Below are 13,901 nucleotides of genomic sequence, written 5' to 3' on the forward strand. Positions count from 1 at the left end.
CAAAGGTATGACTGCATCTTAGGCCAGCACACCAGCAGAGAGCCATGAGATCGGTGGGGGCGGGGACGGGACGGGGTCAAAACAAGAATACCTTGCTTCCTTCTTTGGAGGGAGAACACAGCTCTACCCTCCTCAACTACCAACTGCAGAACTCCACTTCCTCTGGAGAAGTTTCCTCAAGTTATCCTGCCCTGAAGCCCTCCCTCCCCAGAAGACAGCAGTCATGTGCACTGAACACTATACAACACTGCTTAAAAAGCAATTAAGCATTAAACACAAAGAGCCAAGGGGCCTTATCCATTTAGTTTTATTTACTAAAAAAAGATCAGCATCTATAAGCGTATAAGCAAATCAACTGTACATAATCCATCCACAGACAGTTTATGCTGCTTTCTTCCTGAATACAGCACAGTAAAAAAAAACAAAAAAAGGTTTAGCACTACCATGTGTAAATGCAATCTTCAACAGTAATACATAAAAGCACCAAGTTTTGTACTAATCTTCCTGGATGGATTTCATGATACCAGACTATGGCAGTGCTACACAATTCAGAATACTATCTTTGATAAAGTTTGTAGAATACTGAACAAGTCATAGAAAAGTAACTCACTTCCAAAAAAAAAAAAAAAGTATATTTGCATATACAAAATTCTTAATAGAACCACAAGTTCCAGATAGAAATGTCAACATTCCTCAAGTTATTTCTGATGTATTCAATTAATATAACTGTTAGGGTAACAACCTATTTGAAAAAAATACTGGCTTTCCTGTGCAGTTAAGATAAATTTTCAGCAATAAAAGGTCAGAGTATAATAATTTAGCGCAGATTAAGACCACACTTTAAAAGACTGAAAATTCAGTCAAAATTAGTCTACTTTTTCAGTTTTCTACTATCCACTTAGTAAGAAATATACATGTTGAATGAGATTTTAGGGTCCAGTTCTGCTTACATTGCAAGCATGGGAGTCCACACATCTTTGGGATAAAGTTGGTCCTAAAGCCATTCTTCTCATTGCAGATAACATTTAAAACTAGTAGATACTCCACACTATATTTGTATAAATATTACACTGATTGAAAGTTATATATTACAGTTAACGATTTGATAGTTATCAAAACTGTATCAAGTGTCATTTCCACAGGAAAATAGCTCAGCTTTGATTAACACCATTACCATGTACTAGTGCAACTTCCAAGTCTGGCTTTAATGAATATACTATGTTTGGTTTTTTTAAATGAAACAGCCAAGTTTTTGTAAAAAAAAAATTAAATCTCGATTTGACAGAATTTAAAAAGGCAGTCATTTCTATTGTTACATTTTCCATAGAGAAAGAAAGTAAAACTGAGTTACTGCAGGAAATTAACAAGGATGTCCACCATAAAAATGTAGTCTGACCAGACTAATGCCTACATCAAGAATACGTAGAATGGCTAACAGGTTATTGTTTCCCAAAGCTTTTAAGTTTCATATTTGGTTTTGTATGGCACACAGAAGTCAAACCTCACCTAATGCTTCAAATCTGAACTAATGTTTCACATTACAATAGGAGCCACTTATTGACACTACGTTTTTTAAGGTAAGGTGGTTCCTGATGACAGCATGAGGATTCAAATATAGAACATGGTGCATTATTCTGCTTTTGTTCTAGGTGTAGTTCTTGACTAGTAGGAGCAAGTTTCTGTCTGCATAAACTTCAGAGCACTTCCATCTCTTGACAAACTTGTGCAGAGTGATGCTATTTCAGCACACTTCTGTGTGCCAATGCTGATAAGTAGGAAGAGTAGTTATCAGGCAGCTGCAAAAAAGTAAGTTTGAAAGAATGATGAATCTTATTGATAACTATTCTTCACCTTATCTGTCTTTCAAGTTAAAACTATTGATTCTACCCCTTCAGTTTGGTTTTTATTTTTTTAAATTGTAGGTGAGATTCATTTCTAATAGCTATGGGATAAATTTAGCTCCTTCATAAAAACCAATATACTGCCTAGGTGAAGACACACATCAGATGTAGATTTTTATTTATTTATTTAATTTATTTTTATTGCCCTGTTGTCTGTAGGGAAATACTGCTTTGCTACTAATACCTGAGCTCCTAGTTTGGAGAGATACCTATTCCTTAAACTAAAGTCATTCTTTGGCTGTAATTTGACCAAGTCATCTTCCTTTTGACGTCTGAGTTTTTCTCGTTTTTCTGCTCTGTAAAACAAAATGGATTAAATTAAGACATGCGCAAACAAGAATCTGTTCTGTTAATCTGATTGTTAATTTTACTTCTAGTAACTAACAGTTTATAATGTTTACAGGTGTAAAACTGCAGGTTAACAAAAAGCTAAGAGACAAACATGTGGCAAGTCACGCTAACTTGATATTCAAGAAAAACAGACTATTCTGCAATTTTTTTTTATTTAGAATTTAGAACTTTATTGGAAAGTTACAACATGCTAACGCACATTTTAAACAAAATTCAGACTATGCATTTATCAGTTAAACAAGATTTGATCCCTTAAAATATATTAAGATGATAGCACAAAAAAGAGAAGTGACAAAAAACTGTACTAAAGAGACTGCTCAGCAGTCTTACAGAGTTAATAGCAATCAGGATTTGGTTTTATCACAGAATAAAGATTCAGTATTTGACCATACAGTACTTGTTAGAGACAGCTCCCCACTCCCACTTATTTTCAACTTAAGTCCTTTCCGTAAAGAGTAAAAAAGTCTTGGAAGACTGAACTGTGTTTTACTGCTACATATGATAGGGTTTTGCATGAAGAATGTGACAAAACCCACATTAACAGAGACCTGTTAACAAGTTTGGGAAGGCAATGATCTTTTCAGCACACAAAATACAAGTCAAATAATTGCTTAAAACCATTATTAGGCAAAAGCTCTTGACACCAACCAAAGAGATACTAAAGTGCTGCTTCTGTAAGTGAGACACTTGATCTAGTTTATATTGCAAGAATGTTTGCTTCAGGTTGAAAAGGAAACGTTTTGCAATTACATGAAACTTCAGTTCAGTTTAAAATGCTATGACCCAACACAGTGTAACTGCTCTGAGAAAGATGTATGCTTTGTAACAATTTTTAATAGCTACCAAACATTTGTGTCATCGTAAAATAGTTTACTGTAAAATCCTCGGCATGTTAGTATGTTTTCCAATCAACTGTATTGTCCAGTGCTAAGCATCGAGCTCTAAATACACTATAATTCTTCAAGTTGTTAAGTTGCTGATCAAATGCTCCCCACTTCTGGATGAAATTTAGTCAAATTTCTTTTCTGCAAAAAACATTGTAGTGAGAATTATTGAAAACATGCTACAAGGAACCCTGACATTCAGGGTGCTTTATCAAACACAAAATGTTATATTTTTGAATTATATATTGGAAACACTGCACACAACTTGCATTGACCAGAAAAATTGGCAAGTCAAGTAAAAATGTGTATCTGCTTCTGGTGATGGAATGCGCGCCACATCCTGACAAGAGCCTTACATAGCCTCTTCTACTGCTCCTTTACCACCCAAAACAGCTTCACATCTTGGTCACTATCTTTTGGAACCAAGTTTTCATCAAGTTTGAACAAGGTATGTTGCTGAAGTGGGATGTTAGACCCAACCCAAGTTTGGCACATGCCAGTATGAAACCACCACCACCAGCCACTGTGGGAGAGATGGTTTTGGTTGGGAGATTTCATTTTGAAGTCATGCATGTGTAAGATGTTGTAAAAGTGTTTTTATATAGACAATACATACAGAAATATTCTAGCACTTTATAGAAAAACTATATTTAGTTCTGTAGCCACTGCTACAGAACTAAAAAAGTGTCTACTGGCAATTCACTACGACAGATTACATATGCAAGTTTAGCACCTCACATTTTAGCACTTACACGCACAAAAGCATTGTAGTTCAGGCAGAAGACAATTTATTGTAAGTTAATTTCTGTAACATACAACTAGATACCTAAGCAGCAGCATTGAGAGGGTAAAGGTGTTTTACTGTTCACAACAAGAAGTGTATCAAATAAAAATATTCATCTGGTTCACTTGTAAGTTATCTGAATGAAGTAGTCATAATACCTAGCTAACTTAGAATTCTGTTGACTAGTTTATTATGACATTAAATACATTTCACAATGTTTAATTAAGATAAATTATCTGTGGAAAAAAACCCGGAAAGAATGGACCTTAGAGTTTTATAACTGTCCCATCCTTTAAGTGTCCGCTTTAAAAAAGGGCCTGACTCTGAAGCCAGTTATATCTACTTCTATAGTCATCTCCATATTATCTGAACACCTTAGTCATTACTAGATTTTATCCTCACAACACCCCTGAGACAAGGAAGTATTAACCACCCCATTTCATAGCTGAGGAATTGAGTAACTTGTTCAAGATTACATAGGAAGTCTGTGATTGAGCCAGGAATTGAACTCAAGGAGATTTTAGTCTTAGTCTAGTGTCCTATTTAGAAGGACATAATTATAAGTTTTTAGGAAAAAAATATCTAAAAGCAGGCAGCTTTTTTTTGGCGGGCGAGGGAGTTTACAAGTGGGTTGTATTTTCCAGCCATGCTGGATTTCTACATTTGTAGAATAAAATCCTAAACAAGTTTATGTTATACATCAAAGTTCAACTTCACTGTAGTGTTGTTAATGCCCTTTTGGTCACACACTACTAAGTCCTAGTCTACACCAGGACATTAGGTCGACATAACTACATTGCTCAAGCGTGTGAAAAATCCACACCCCCTGAGAGATACAGTTAAGGCTGTGGTGTAGACAGTGCTAGGTCGATGGGAGAAGTCACCTGTCGACCTAGCTACCGCCTCTTGGGGAGCTGAAGTACCTACACTGACAGGAAAGAGTCTCCCATTGGCATCGGTACTGTCTTCACTGAAGCATTACCATGGCACTGTTGCTGCAGTGCAGCTGTAGCTGTTTGTGTGTAGACATACCTTCGGTCTAAATCCTTAAGTTAGGGAAGTTACCTTCCATTAAACTCAGATGTCAATGACAGTCAAAATAAACTTGAAATAAACCCTGTATCTTGACAGGAGGCAATTATATGCATGATACCAAAGCTGTCTAGAGTGCACAGAGTCAGCAGCTGATGGACATGCAAACATTTAAAACGTGTGTGTTCAGTTATGCCCACTTTTTCTTCTAATAACTAGAAGCAGGAAACTTTTCAACATCCATTGCACTAGATAAGAATGGATACGAATTACAGAAATGTTTTGATAGCTTCCCATTCACAACTAAAAGCCAAGATTTTCAGAAATAGGACCCTTAAGTTCAACTCTTCAGTAACCTGAAGGGTAGTGGAAGCTGTGAGTGCTCAGCACTCTTAAATTATTAGGCTTCTAAAGCCATATTTAGGCACCTGTTAGAAGCCTAACTTTAAGATCCTATTTTGAAAAAAACAGAGTCTTCATTTGTCTTGCTTCTGATATTAAACCCAGATCTTACTTGACTCATAAGTGGCCCCAGATATACTCTGCTCTATATTTTACTTTGCAATGGCAATTAAAAAAGTATACCATTACCCAAAAGCCTGACTAAAGAACAACAACATGCTACTTGTCTTTTCTTAGCTAGTCACACCTACATAAAAAGGTCACCAGCAAGCAGTTTTAGTTCAGAAGTGAGCAGTGCTAATAGGTTTTTTTAAAATATACTTGGGCTTGTCTACACTCATTTCAGTGGAAACACGACCTATGCCAATGGTAAGGGTTATCCTGGTGGCATTAGTGCTCTAGCTCCCCAATAGGCAGTAGCTAGGTCAACAGAAGCATTCTCTGGGGGTTAAGCCAGTTTAGCTGGGTCACACAGGGGGGTGGTTTTTTCACATCCCTGAACGATGTACTTAAACAAAAGATAATTTCCTAGTGGAGGCCAGGCCTCAGAACTTTCATTCAGCTGGAAGGAACTCTATTTTCTTCTTTAATATAAAGATATGTTTTCAAGAGTTAGGACCAGCAAGATATGATGCCTGGGCAGTAGACATAGACAGCTTTTGCTTTACTCAATCAGAGGAGGCAGGAGCACGTAATTCAGAGAGGGAGAAAGCCACGAGCCACACAGCAGACTAAATTTTGACCGAAGATCAGCTCTGTGTAACTTGAAAGCTTGTCCTTCACCAACAGGAGTTGGTCCAATAAAAGATATTCCCACCCTGTCTCTCAAATAGACAACTGCAAAGAGTTGTGTACTTTAAAGGAGAATGCCAGCACTCACTACAGTGCAAATTCTGGGCACCCAACTTCAGTTACCGGTAGATGGCCTCTTTTTCATAGGTGCTGAGCATCTTCAACTCCAGTTGGCTTCAACTTTTTGCAGAATGAAGTTGTGAAAAGTTATTCTTGCCTCATTCATTCCTGATAGTTCAATGCCATACCTGATTCTAGACTTTTGGCACAATCTCCCCTTAACCACACTTTTGTAGTCAATTTATTTTGCAATATACTATGTGTATGTTTAAAAAAGAAAAAAAGAAAAAAAAGATTTCCAAGTTAATAAAGCTTTTAAAAGGACATCAGTTCTCAGCTTTATATACTTACTCAGCCGCAGCTAGCTTTTGCAGTTTTTCCCTTTTCTTTGCAGACCAGTTAAGATCACCTCCTACAAACAGAAGTTATATTTATTTAGGAACTTCTGAAATGTGTCTTTATATGATATACTCAACTAGAAACATCTCTAACTTGAGAAAATGAAAGTCAATATACGAGCTGTAGCTCACGAAAGCTCATGCTCAAATAAATTGGTTAGTCTCTAAGGTGCCACAAGTACTCCTTTTCTTTTTAATAATATTGAGAGACCTTGGGATAAGACAAGACAGCAAATGGACAGAAGACTACAATTCGATATGGCAGCTAAAAGTCAATGCATTTCTAGGCTGCATAAACAAACAGACGTCAGAGCAAGAGCAATTGGTCTAGAGTTTATTAGAGTGAATTCAGTTCTAAGTAACAAGCTAAGTTCAGAGAAGAAAATTGATAAGTGCTAGAAGAAATTACTTAAAGATTTTTAGAAAGTTAACTATTTAGCTATCACCTCACCTAAGTTATAATATGATAGGAACAAAAATTTAAAGGGATAATTACCCAAGAAGGAGAGGAATTTAGGATGATAGGGCTAGGATTAACAGCATGTAGTAAAGAAAAAGTGAAGTTTTAGACTGAACATCAGGAACAGCTTTCTTGAGTGAAAAATATTTTAAACCAAGGAAAGTGGTGGAAGCCCTACAAAGCTTGGGGCATTTACACTATACAGGATAAAATGCTAGCATGTCCTTGATAGAAACAACCCAATATTAGCAATAAAATGGACTGAATGTAGCAGCTTTTCTCTGGCTCCATCGTTATCCAACCCCAATGTTGAAAATACAATTAGATGTACAAAAACAATCAAGGGGGAACTAGGATAATTTGCTTTCTGAAGAGCCAATGCAACTTTTACATATGCGAACACATAGCACTTGAACAGTTAGTAGGAGGTCGACAAAAGCAATCTGAAATTTTTCCAAACAGGGATAGGGAAATGGTCAGTGTCTTACTCAAAGCCTAGTATAAATGACCAAATCAGATATCCATGTGCAGGTGTACTGTATTCCTTTACTAAGGTTGATCTAACGATATTAAGTACCAGGTGTGTTAAAACTAGTGCTCAAGTTAGTTCAAAGGATAGGTTCGGAATCCCCTGCTTACCCTGGGATATTGGGAGTATTCAGCATATTGATAAGGTTGAGGGAATTTTCATGGTAATTGGCAAAGGAAACTTTTATATTGAGGTGATTTAGAAATGTCTCCATTACCCTCCATTAAGAGGGTAAAATTTTTAATCCACAGAGTTGAGCCAGAACAGGTTCATCACCCTGTGTAATACTAGTTACAGAGGAAAGATTTAGATCATTGTTTTAACTAAAATTACTGACTCAAACAGAAAATATGTAAAGAGACAATATAAACATGCACTTACCAGTAAGGTGATTCACAAAATACAGCATGACTACAGCTATTAGCGACACTAGAAAAGCAGAAGAGAGTTATAGTCAGCAAGGTTACTGTGAGGGGAAGAAAACCAACTCTTACCCTGAAATGCAATTAAGCAACAGTCAAATCTTTTAGGTAGCAGTGTTGACAGAAGTTGGGATTTAAAAATCAGCTAAGTGAATTAGGAGCATGTCCTATTGACTTATGCTCCTAACTCACTTAGCCACTTTGAAAACTCCACCTAGAACGTTTAAGCAAGATCAGGAAAATGGTCACTTAACATGGAAAAAAAAAATCTTTCCCTGAAGATCCCGTTTTACAAAGGTTCTGACTATACTTAATATCCATCTGACCTCATTTTCCCCCTCAAAAATTTCTTCAGTACCCAGTATAAAGTCCACTTGAGGGTAAATGATCAATACTCCAGTGAGAACTGATTACTCTCAACATCAGTTTATAAAACAAGCACCCAACTATCAATCTACACAACAGAAAATATTCACTGATGTGGACACAAACACACTGAGTATTAAGGAAAATATGTCATGTGAGCTCCCGTATATTCAGGAGCTGTAAGTTCCCACAGTAATGTACTTACAGCAAACACAAGCAGTGAAGAAGACTTCTAGAAACAGATACCCTCGAGAATCCAGTATTGTACCAGCTGCTATGGCAATAATTGCCAGACCCAGATTTTGGATAGACTGCATACTAAAACACAGGGTAAACAATCTGGTTATCCACATTACATGAGGAATTTTTTTATTATTTATTTTTTTATTATTTTTAAAGAAGCCAACATGCTTAAGAGTACCTAGAGTTTCCTTATTTGCATTTATAAAATACAGCTACAAGAAGAAGAAGAGTACTTGTGGCACCTTAGAGACTAACAAATCTATTTGAGCATAAGCTTTCATGAGCTACAGCTCACTTCATTGGATGCTTATGCTCAAATAAATTTGTTAGTCTCTAAGGTGCAACAAGTACTCCTTTTATTTTTGCGAATACAGACTAACACGACTGCTACTCTGAAACCTGTCAGCTGCTACTCTGAAACCTGTCAGCTGCTACTCTGAAACCTGTCAGCTACACGAAAGACGGTACACGGTCACAAGTTGCATCAAGGCATACAGAGGCAGATATGCAACAAGTACATTTTCAGATTGTACAAACTGTACCCACAAATCTGAGGACAGAATCAAGTTCTACATTTGTGACCTGTTAATTCTGCCAGTAATCCTTTAAATGTGAAAAGCAAAAGCTATTCTGGAGACGGTAATTTCAGAAGAATGAAAACGTATTAGATTTGTTTGATATCAAAACAAGCATATCTTGAAGAATTTGAGGACTGTTCCTAGCTTGAATAATTTTATAAGATAATTTCATTGCAACAAACATATTAGCAACCACTCTGGAATAAGATACTCAAAATTTAAATGGTTCTTCTGTATTTGGAAGTACCCGCTGTAGACCTCCCCTGGGAGACAAATATATGAATACTTACAAGCCATAAGCAGTTCCCAGCTGATGTTCCGGAACCACAAAAGCTACCATTGGCCACAAAGCACAGGCAAGCAGTGAATAGGCTACTCCTAATATACACTGTTGAAAACAAGATTATAATAAATATATTCTAAAATATATATATAGAAAGAGAGAGAGGCTGGTGTTAAATACAACTAACTCTACAAGTACTAAAATATAGTATTTGGTATAGATTTTAATAAAAGGATGACATTTCTGTCAACAGTTTCCTCAGCAGAAATGTCAGACTCAATAAACATATGAGTATAAGCAAGTAATGGTATTTTGGCAACAAGCTTCTGGATGAGCTTTGCATAAGCAGAATAAGCCAATTAGGAAAAAAGTTTAAGTATATAATACACAGAAAAGCCAATTTATTTAAAAAAAAAAAACCAAGCTGAGTGGTTAAATTGTACCAGGTATGATTAGGGATAACCTGGTAACATTGTAGGGATCTTCAACAACTCATAGTGGAAGCTCTCAATTGGGGAATTAATATTAAAAAACTCATTGTTTCTGAACAGTACAATCAAGCACCAATGAAACCTTTACACCAATCACCACATATGCCACATTTTACAGGAAGCTTTTAGACTATCTTCATACCAATAAGAAAAGAATTACAAAAACTCTTCCCTCTCCTATCACCTGGAAAGCCTGGTGCCTTAGTAAAAGTCCACTGTACAGGCCTTCGGAGGAGTGAACATTTTAATTATGTTTTAATGATATCCAAGTTAGATGAAATAGCTTTTCAGCACATACCTGTCAGACCTTAAAATTGTAATGCTATCAAAACAAGTACTGTGTTACACCGGAAAGCAGGATAGACACGCTGCTAGCCCTGATGGGTTGTTAGGTATTGATCTTCAGTCTGTCAGTGCTTTAGGGCTGACTTTTTGGGGCCTCAAGTAGTATGTCTTGGAAAGGTGGTACGGACAGAAGGTAGGGGTTTTCTGGCAGTACCTCACACACACACACACACACGTCAATAAAATGGATGTGTGAAGCTGTTTAGGGGTTTCAGGTATTTGTACACAACTGCCAGAACAGAAAACAGCCGATCATAGAATCACAGAACTGGAAGGGACCTCAAGAGATCATCTAGTCCAGTCCCCCTCACTTGTTGCAGGGCTAATTATCTAGACCATTCCTGAAAGGTGTTTGTCTAACGGGCTCTTAAAAGTCTCCAATGATGGACATTCCACAACCTCCCTATGCAATTTATTCCAGTGCTTAACCACGCTGACAGTTAGGAAGTTTTTCCTAATGTCTAACTAAACCTCCCTTGCTGCAATTTAAGCCCATTGCTTCTTGTCCTATCCTCAGAGGTTAAGAAAAACAGTTTTTCTTCCTTCGCATACTGGAAAATTGTTGTTATGTTCTCTCTCAGTCCTCTCTTTCCAGACTAAACAAACCCAGCTTTTTCAGTCTTCCCTCATAGGTCATGTTTTCTAGACCTTTAATCATTTTTGTTGCTATTCTCTGAACTCTCTCCAATTTGCCCACATCCTTCCTGAAGCGTGGTGCCCAGAACTGGACACAATACTCCAGCTGAGGCCTAATCAGCACGGAGTAGAGTGGAAGAATTACTTCTCGTGTCTTGCTTATGACACTCCCGCTAATACATCCCAGGATGATGTTTGCTTTTTTTTTTTTTTTTTTTTTTTTTTTGGGGGGGGGGGGGGGGGGGGTGTGCAATAGCGGTACATCCAGCCCATTATTTACCAGTGGCCAATACCAAAGGAAAATGCAAGTATGTTCCAGGGGCAGACTGTGGAAAGCCTCAGAGCCTGGGAGCTTCTTCCTATAGCCGCCAGCTGTTTGTAAGTAGGAGGAGGTGGCTGCAGAATTGCAGTCTTACAACCCACCCTCTGCCCTCTACAGATTCCAAAGGAGCACAGGAATTACTCTAACGGATTAGACCTGAGTTAATGACTTACCAATAAGGGAAGTGTCCTGCTAACCTCTCCCACCCCCAGTGGTTGGCTTGTATCCTGAAGCATAAAGGCTTATAATCTTTATAAAAGTTTGCTTAATTAATGTAACTGGGGTGATCATTAGCCACGAGTGTCTAATACAGTTTTAAAGTCCTATTAAGCTGTCTATGTCTACACTACTAAGAGAGCGATGCTACTGCGATTGATGCACCGGGGTTCAATTTAGCAGGTCTAGTTAAGATCCGCTAAATCTACAGCAGAGCGCTCTCTGGTCAACTCCAGCTCTCCACCGGGAACGAGATGAGTAAGGTAAGTCAACAGGAGACTGTCTCCCGTCGACCCAACGCAATGTAGACACCGCAATAAGATTACCTAAACTATGTCGACTCCAGCTATGTTACTCATGTAGCCTAACTTAGATCAGCTTACCATGGTAGTGTAGACGTAGCCATAACTTCAAGCAGATAATCATGTTGTGTAAAATATTCCCTAACTTCACTTTTAATTTCTGTTTCATGTAGCGTTCCCTGTTCTTGTATTCAAAGAGAGTAAACAGGAGTGCCTGATTAACTTTCTCTACGCCATTCATTATTCTCTATCTCCATGGTGGTGGACTAGTGGGCACAGTGCCAGCAATATGGTCAAAAGAGCATGATAAATACAATTTATCATATGGCTATTAGATAAGATCACATATGTACACAATTAAAGTCATTGTTACCAGCAAGATTTACCATAGCAATCCAAGGGTTCCAGAAAGTAAAGGCCAACATAATGTGAGAAGCAAGGGTTGCCACTACAGCAAACATAACCCAGATAATATTTCTTCCAAGTTTATCCACCAGGAATCCAAAGACAGGGGACATGGGTGCTGATATGATATATACAATGCTACAAAGAAGTGATAAGGAGAGTTTGAAAACACATTTAGTCTACATTTTAAATCATAAGGCAACTTCTGTCTTTCCATCATGAAGCATCACTATCTAAAACACCAAATTCCCTCTCACTGTGGAGCCCCACGCTTGAATTGTTCTGGGATGCTTGAGGGCATAACAAATACATTCCATCTCCAATAAATAAATATCAAAACAGCATAATTATATTGCAGAAAGGCAATTAGCCATTTGTAGAAGTCAGAAGGGCATCATCCCAGAGACCAAGATGCCTAGGTAGCCAGCGGTGTGGTCTACTGGTTAGTACACAGGAATGATTTACGAGCGATGGATTCTGTTTCTGGCACTAACAGTCACTTGTATGATGTTAAGCAACTCATTCACCCTCTCTGTTTCCTCAGTCTACCTCACAGATTTGTTATTATACTTTAGTTAGTTGATTGCTGAGTACTATATAGCTACAAAGCATAATTAGCCTACCTTAATAAGCTCTGCTGGGGAAAGGAGTGCTACTCAGTACATGACTCTTCTAACAGTGGTCACAAAACAGATCTTTCCTTGTCTAAACGAAGTTCCATGATTCATTTCTATAGTTTGGACTTCCCACAAGGGAGGGACTGATGCTCCTTGATAGAATAGCCTACGCATACCCCCGGGAACGCATTAGTCATACAGCACAACACAAATATGTTTGAAGACAAGATTTTTGAGAAAGACTCTCTACTCTCTCCCTAGACTAACAGACCATAGTGACTGACACGCTCTTACATAAAATCCTTTAATCAAGTAAATTTGCAGGAGTACCTGTTAATTGCACTTGCTTCTTGAGAAGAAAATTTGAATTTCTCAATGAAGAAAACCCTAAAGTAAAATCCACAGAGGAGTTTTAGAATATTTTTTACCCATTTAAAATGTTACTGTTTTAGCTTAAATTTGACAGTGAAAATAGGAAAAAATCATATTTACTAAGTTTTTTTAAACAGTTTTTGACATAAACATAAAAATGCATGTTACAGAAAATGAAATCCTCCAGAGAACAAAAAAATTCTATATGCAGTATCAAAGGTATTTAGGAGATGGATTTCTATGATGGAAGGTTCTAAAAATGTTTTCTTCTACATCAGAAGTAAGTAAGTCATCAAAAGCACAACTCACTGGTGGCTAACCTAGTGATGGGACAGGAAGGACCAAGCCACTGTATTAGACCAGCCAAAGCAGGACCTTTTGGAGAGAATGCATAAGCAAAATGGAAAAGCCGGACAACTATCTTAGTGTGGAGAAGTCTGATGGTTAGTGATGCTTAGTCAAATGTCCACTTAACATGGCAGCGGAGAACACAAAATGGCAGCCTTCCATGGCTCTTGCTGCATTAAAATTGCACGTTTTAAGTAACCCAATTCCAAGTTTTAGGTAACAAATGTAACATGCATTACGCCAACTCAACCAGTGCTAAAACCTAAAGTGTATTTTCTAGAAAGTGCAACAGATAAGAAAATCCACATCACAACTCTCAAACGGTAAGAGATGGCACAAGCAATGTCACTGAAGAGACATCA

The 13,901-nt window shown here is 37.5% G+C and overlaps 1 protein-coding gene across 2 annotated transcripts in view; it reads right to left on the bottom strand.

Moving 5' to 3' along the window:
* Positions 1–291: 291 nt before the first annotated feature.
* The window catches only part of MFSD1 (major facilitator superfamily domain containing 1), a 30,170-nt gene continuing 16,560 nt past the window's right edge, over positions 292–13,901 (bottom strand). Inside the window, exons 10-17 of one of the 2 annotated variants that reach the window (XM_037908375.2) lie at positions 13,150–13,206; positions 12,184–12,340; positions 9,493–9,590; positions 8,587–8,699; positions 7,975–8,022; positions 6,558–6,618; positions 2,086–2,197; positions 292–1,796 (exon numbers count right to left, since the gene is read on the bottom strand). In XM_037908375.2, the coding sequence (XP_037764303.1) occupies positions 1,737–1,796; positions 2,086–2,197; positions 6,558–6,618; positions 7,975–8,022; positions 8,587–8,699; positions 9,493–9,590; positions 12,184–12,340; positions 13,150–13,206 (706 nt within the window). In that variant the 3' untranslated portion in view covers positions 292–1,736. Of the gene's footprint in view, positions 3,278–6,557; positions 6,619–7,974; positions 8,023–8,586; positions 8,700–9,492; positions 9,591–12,183; positions 12,341–13,149; positions 13,207–13,901 lie in introns of both variants that reach the window. The other variant, XM_037908376.2, reaches the window with a different exon arrangement.

This window comes from Chelonia mydas, chromosome 9, assembly GCF_015237465.2.
Source record: "Chelonia mydas isolate rCheMyd1 chromosome 9, rCheMyd1.pri.v2, whole genome shotgun sequence".
NCBI classification, from domain to species: Eukaryota; Metazoa; Chordata; order Testudines; family Cheloniidae; genus Chelonia; species Chelonia mydas.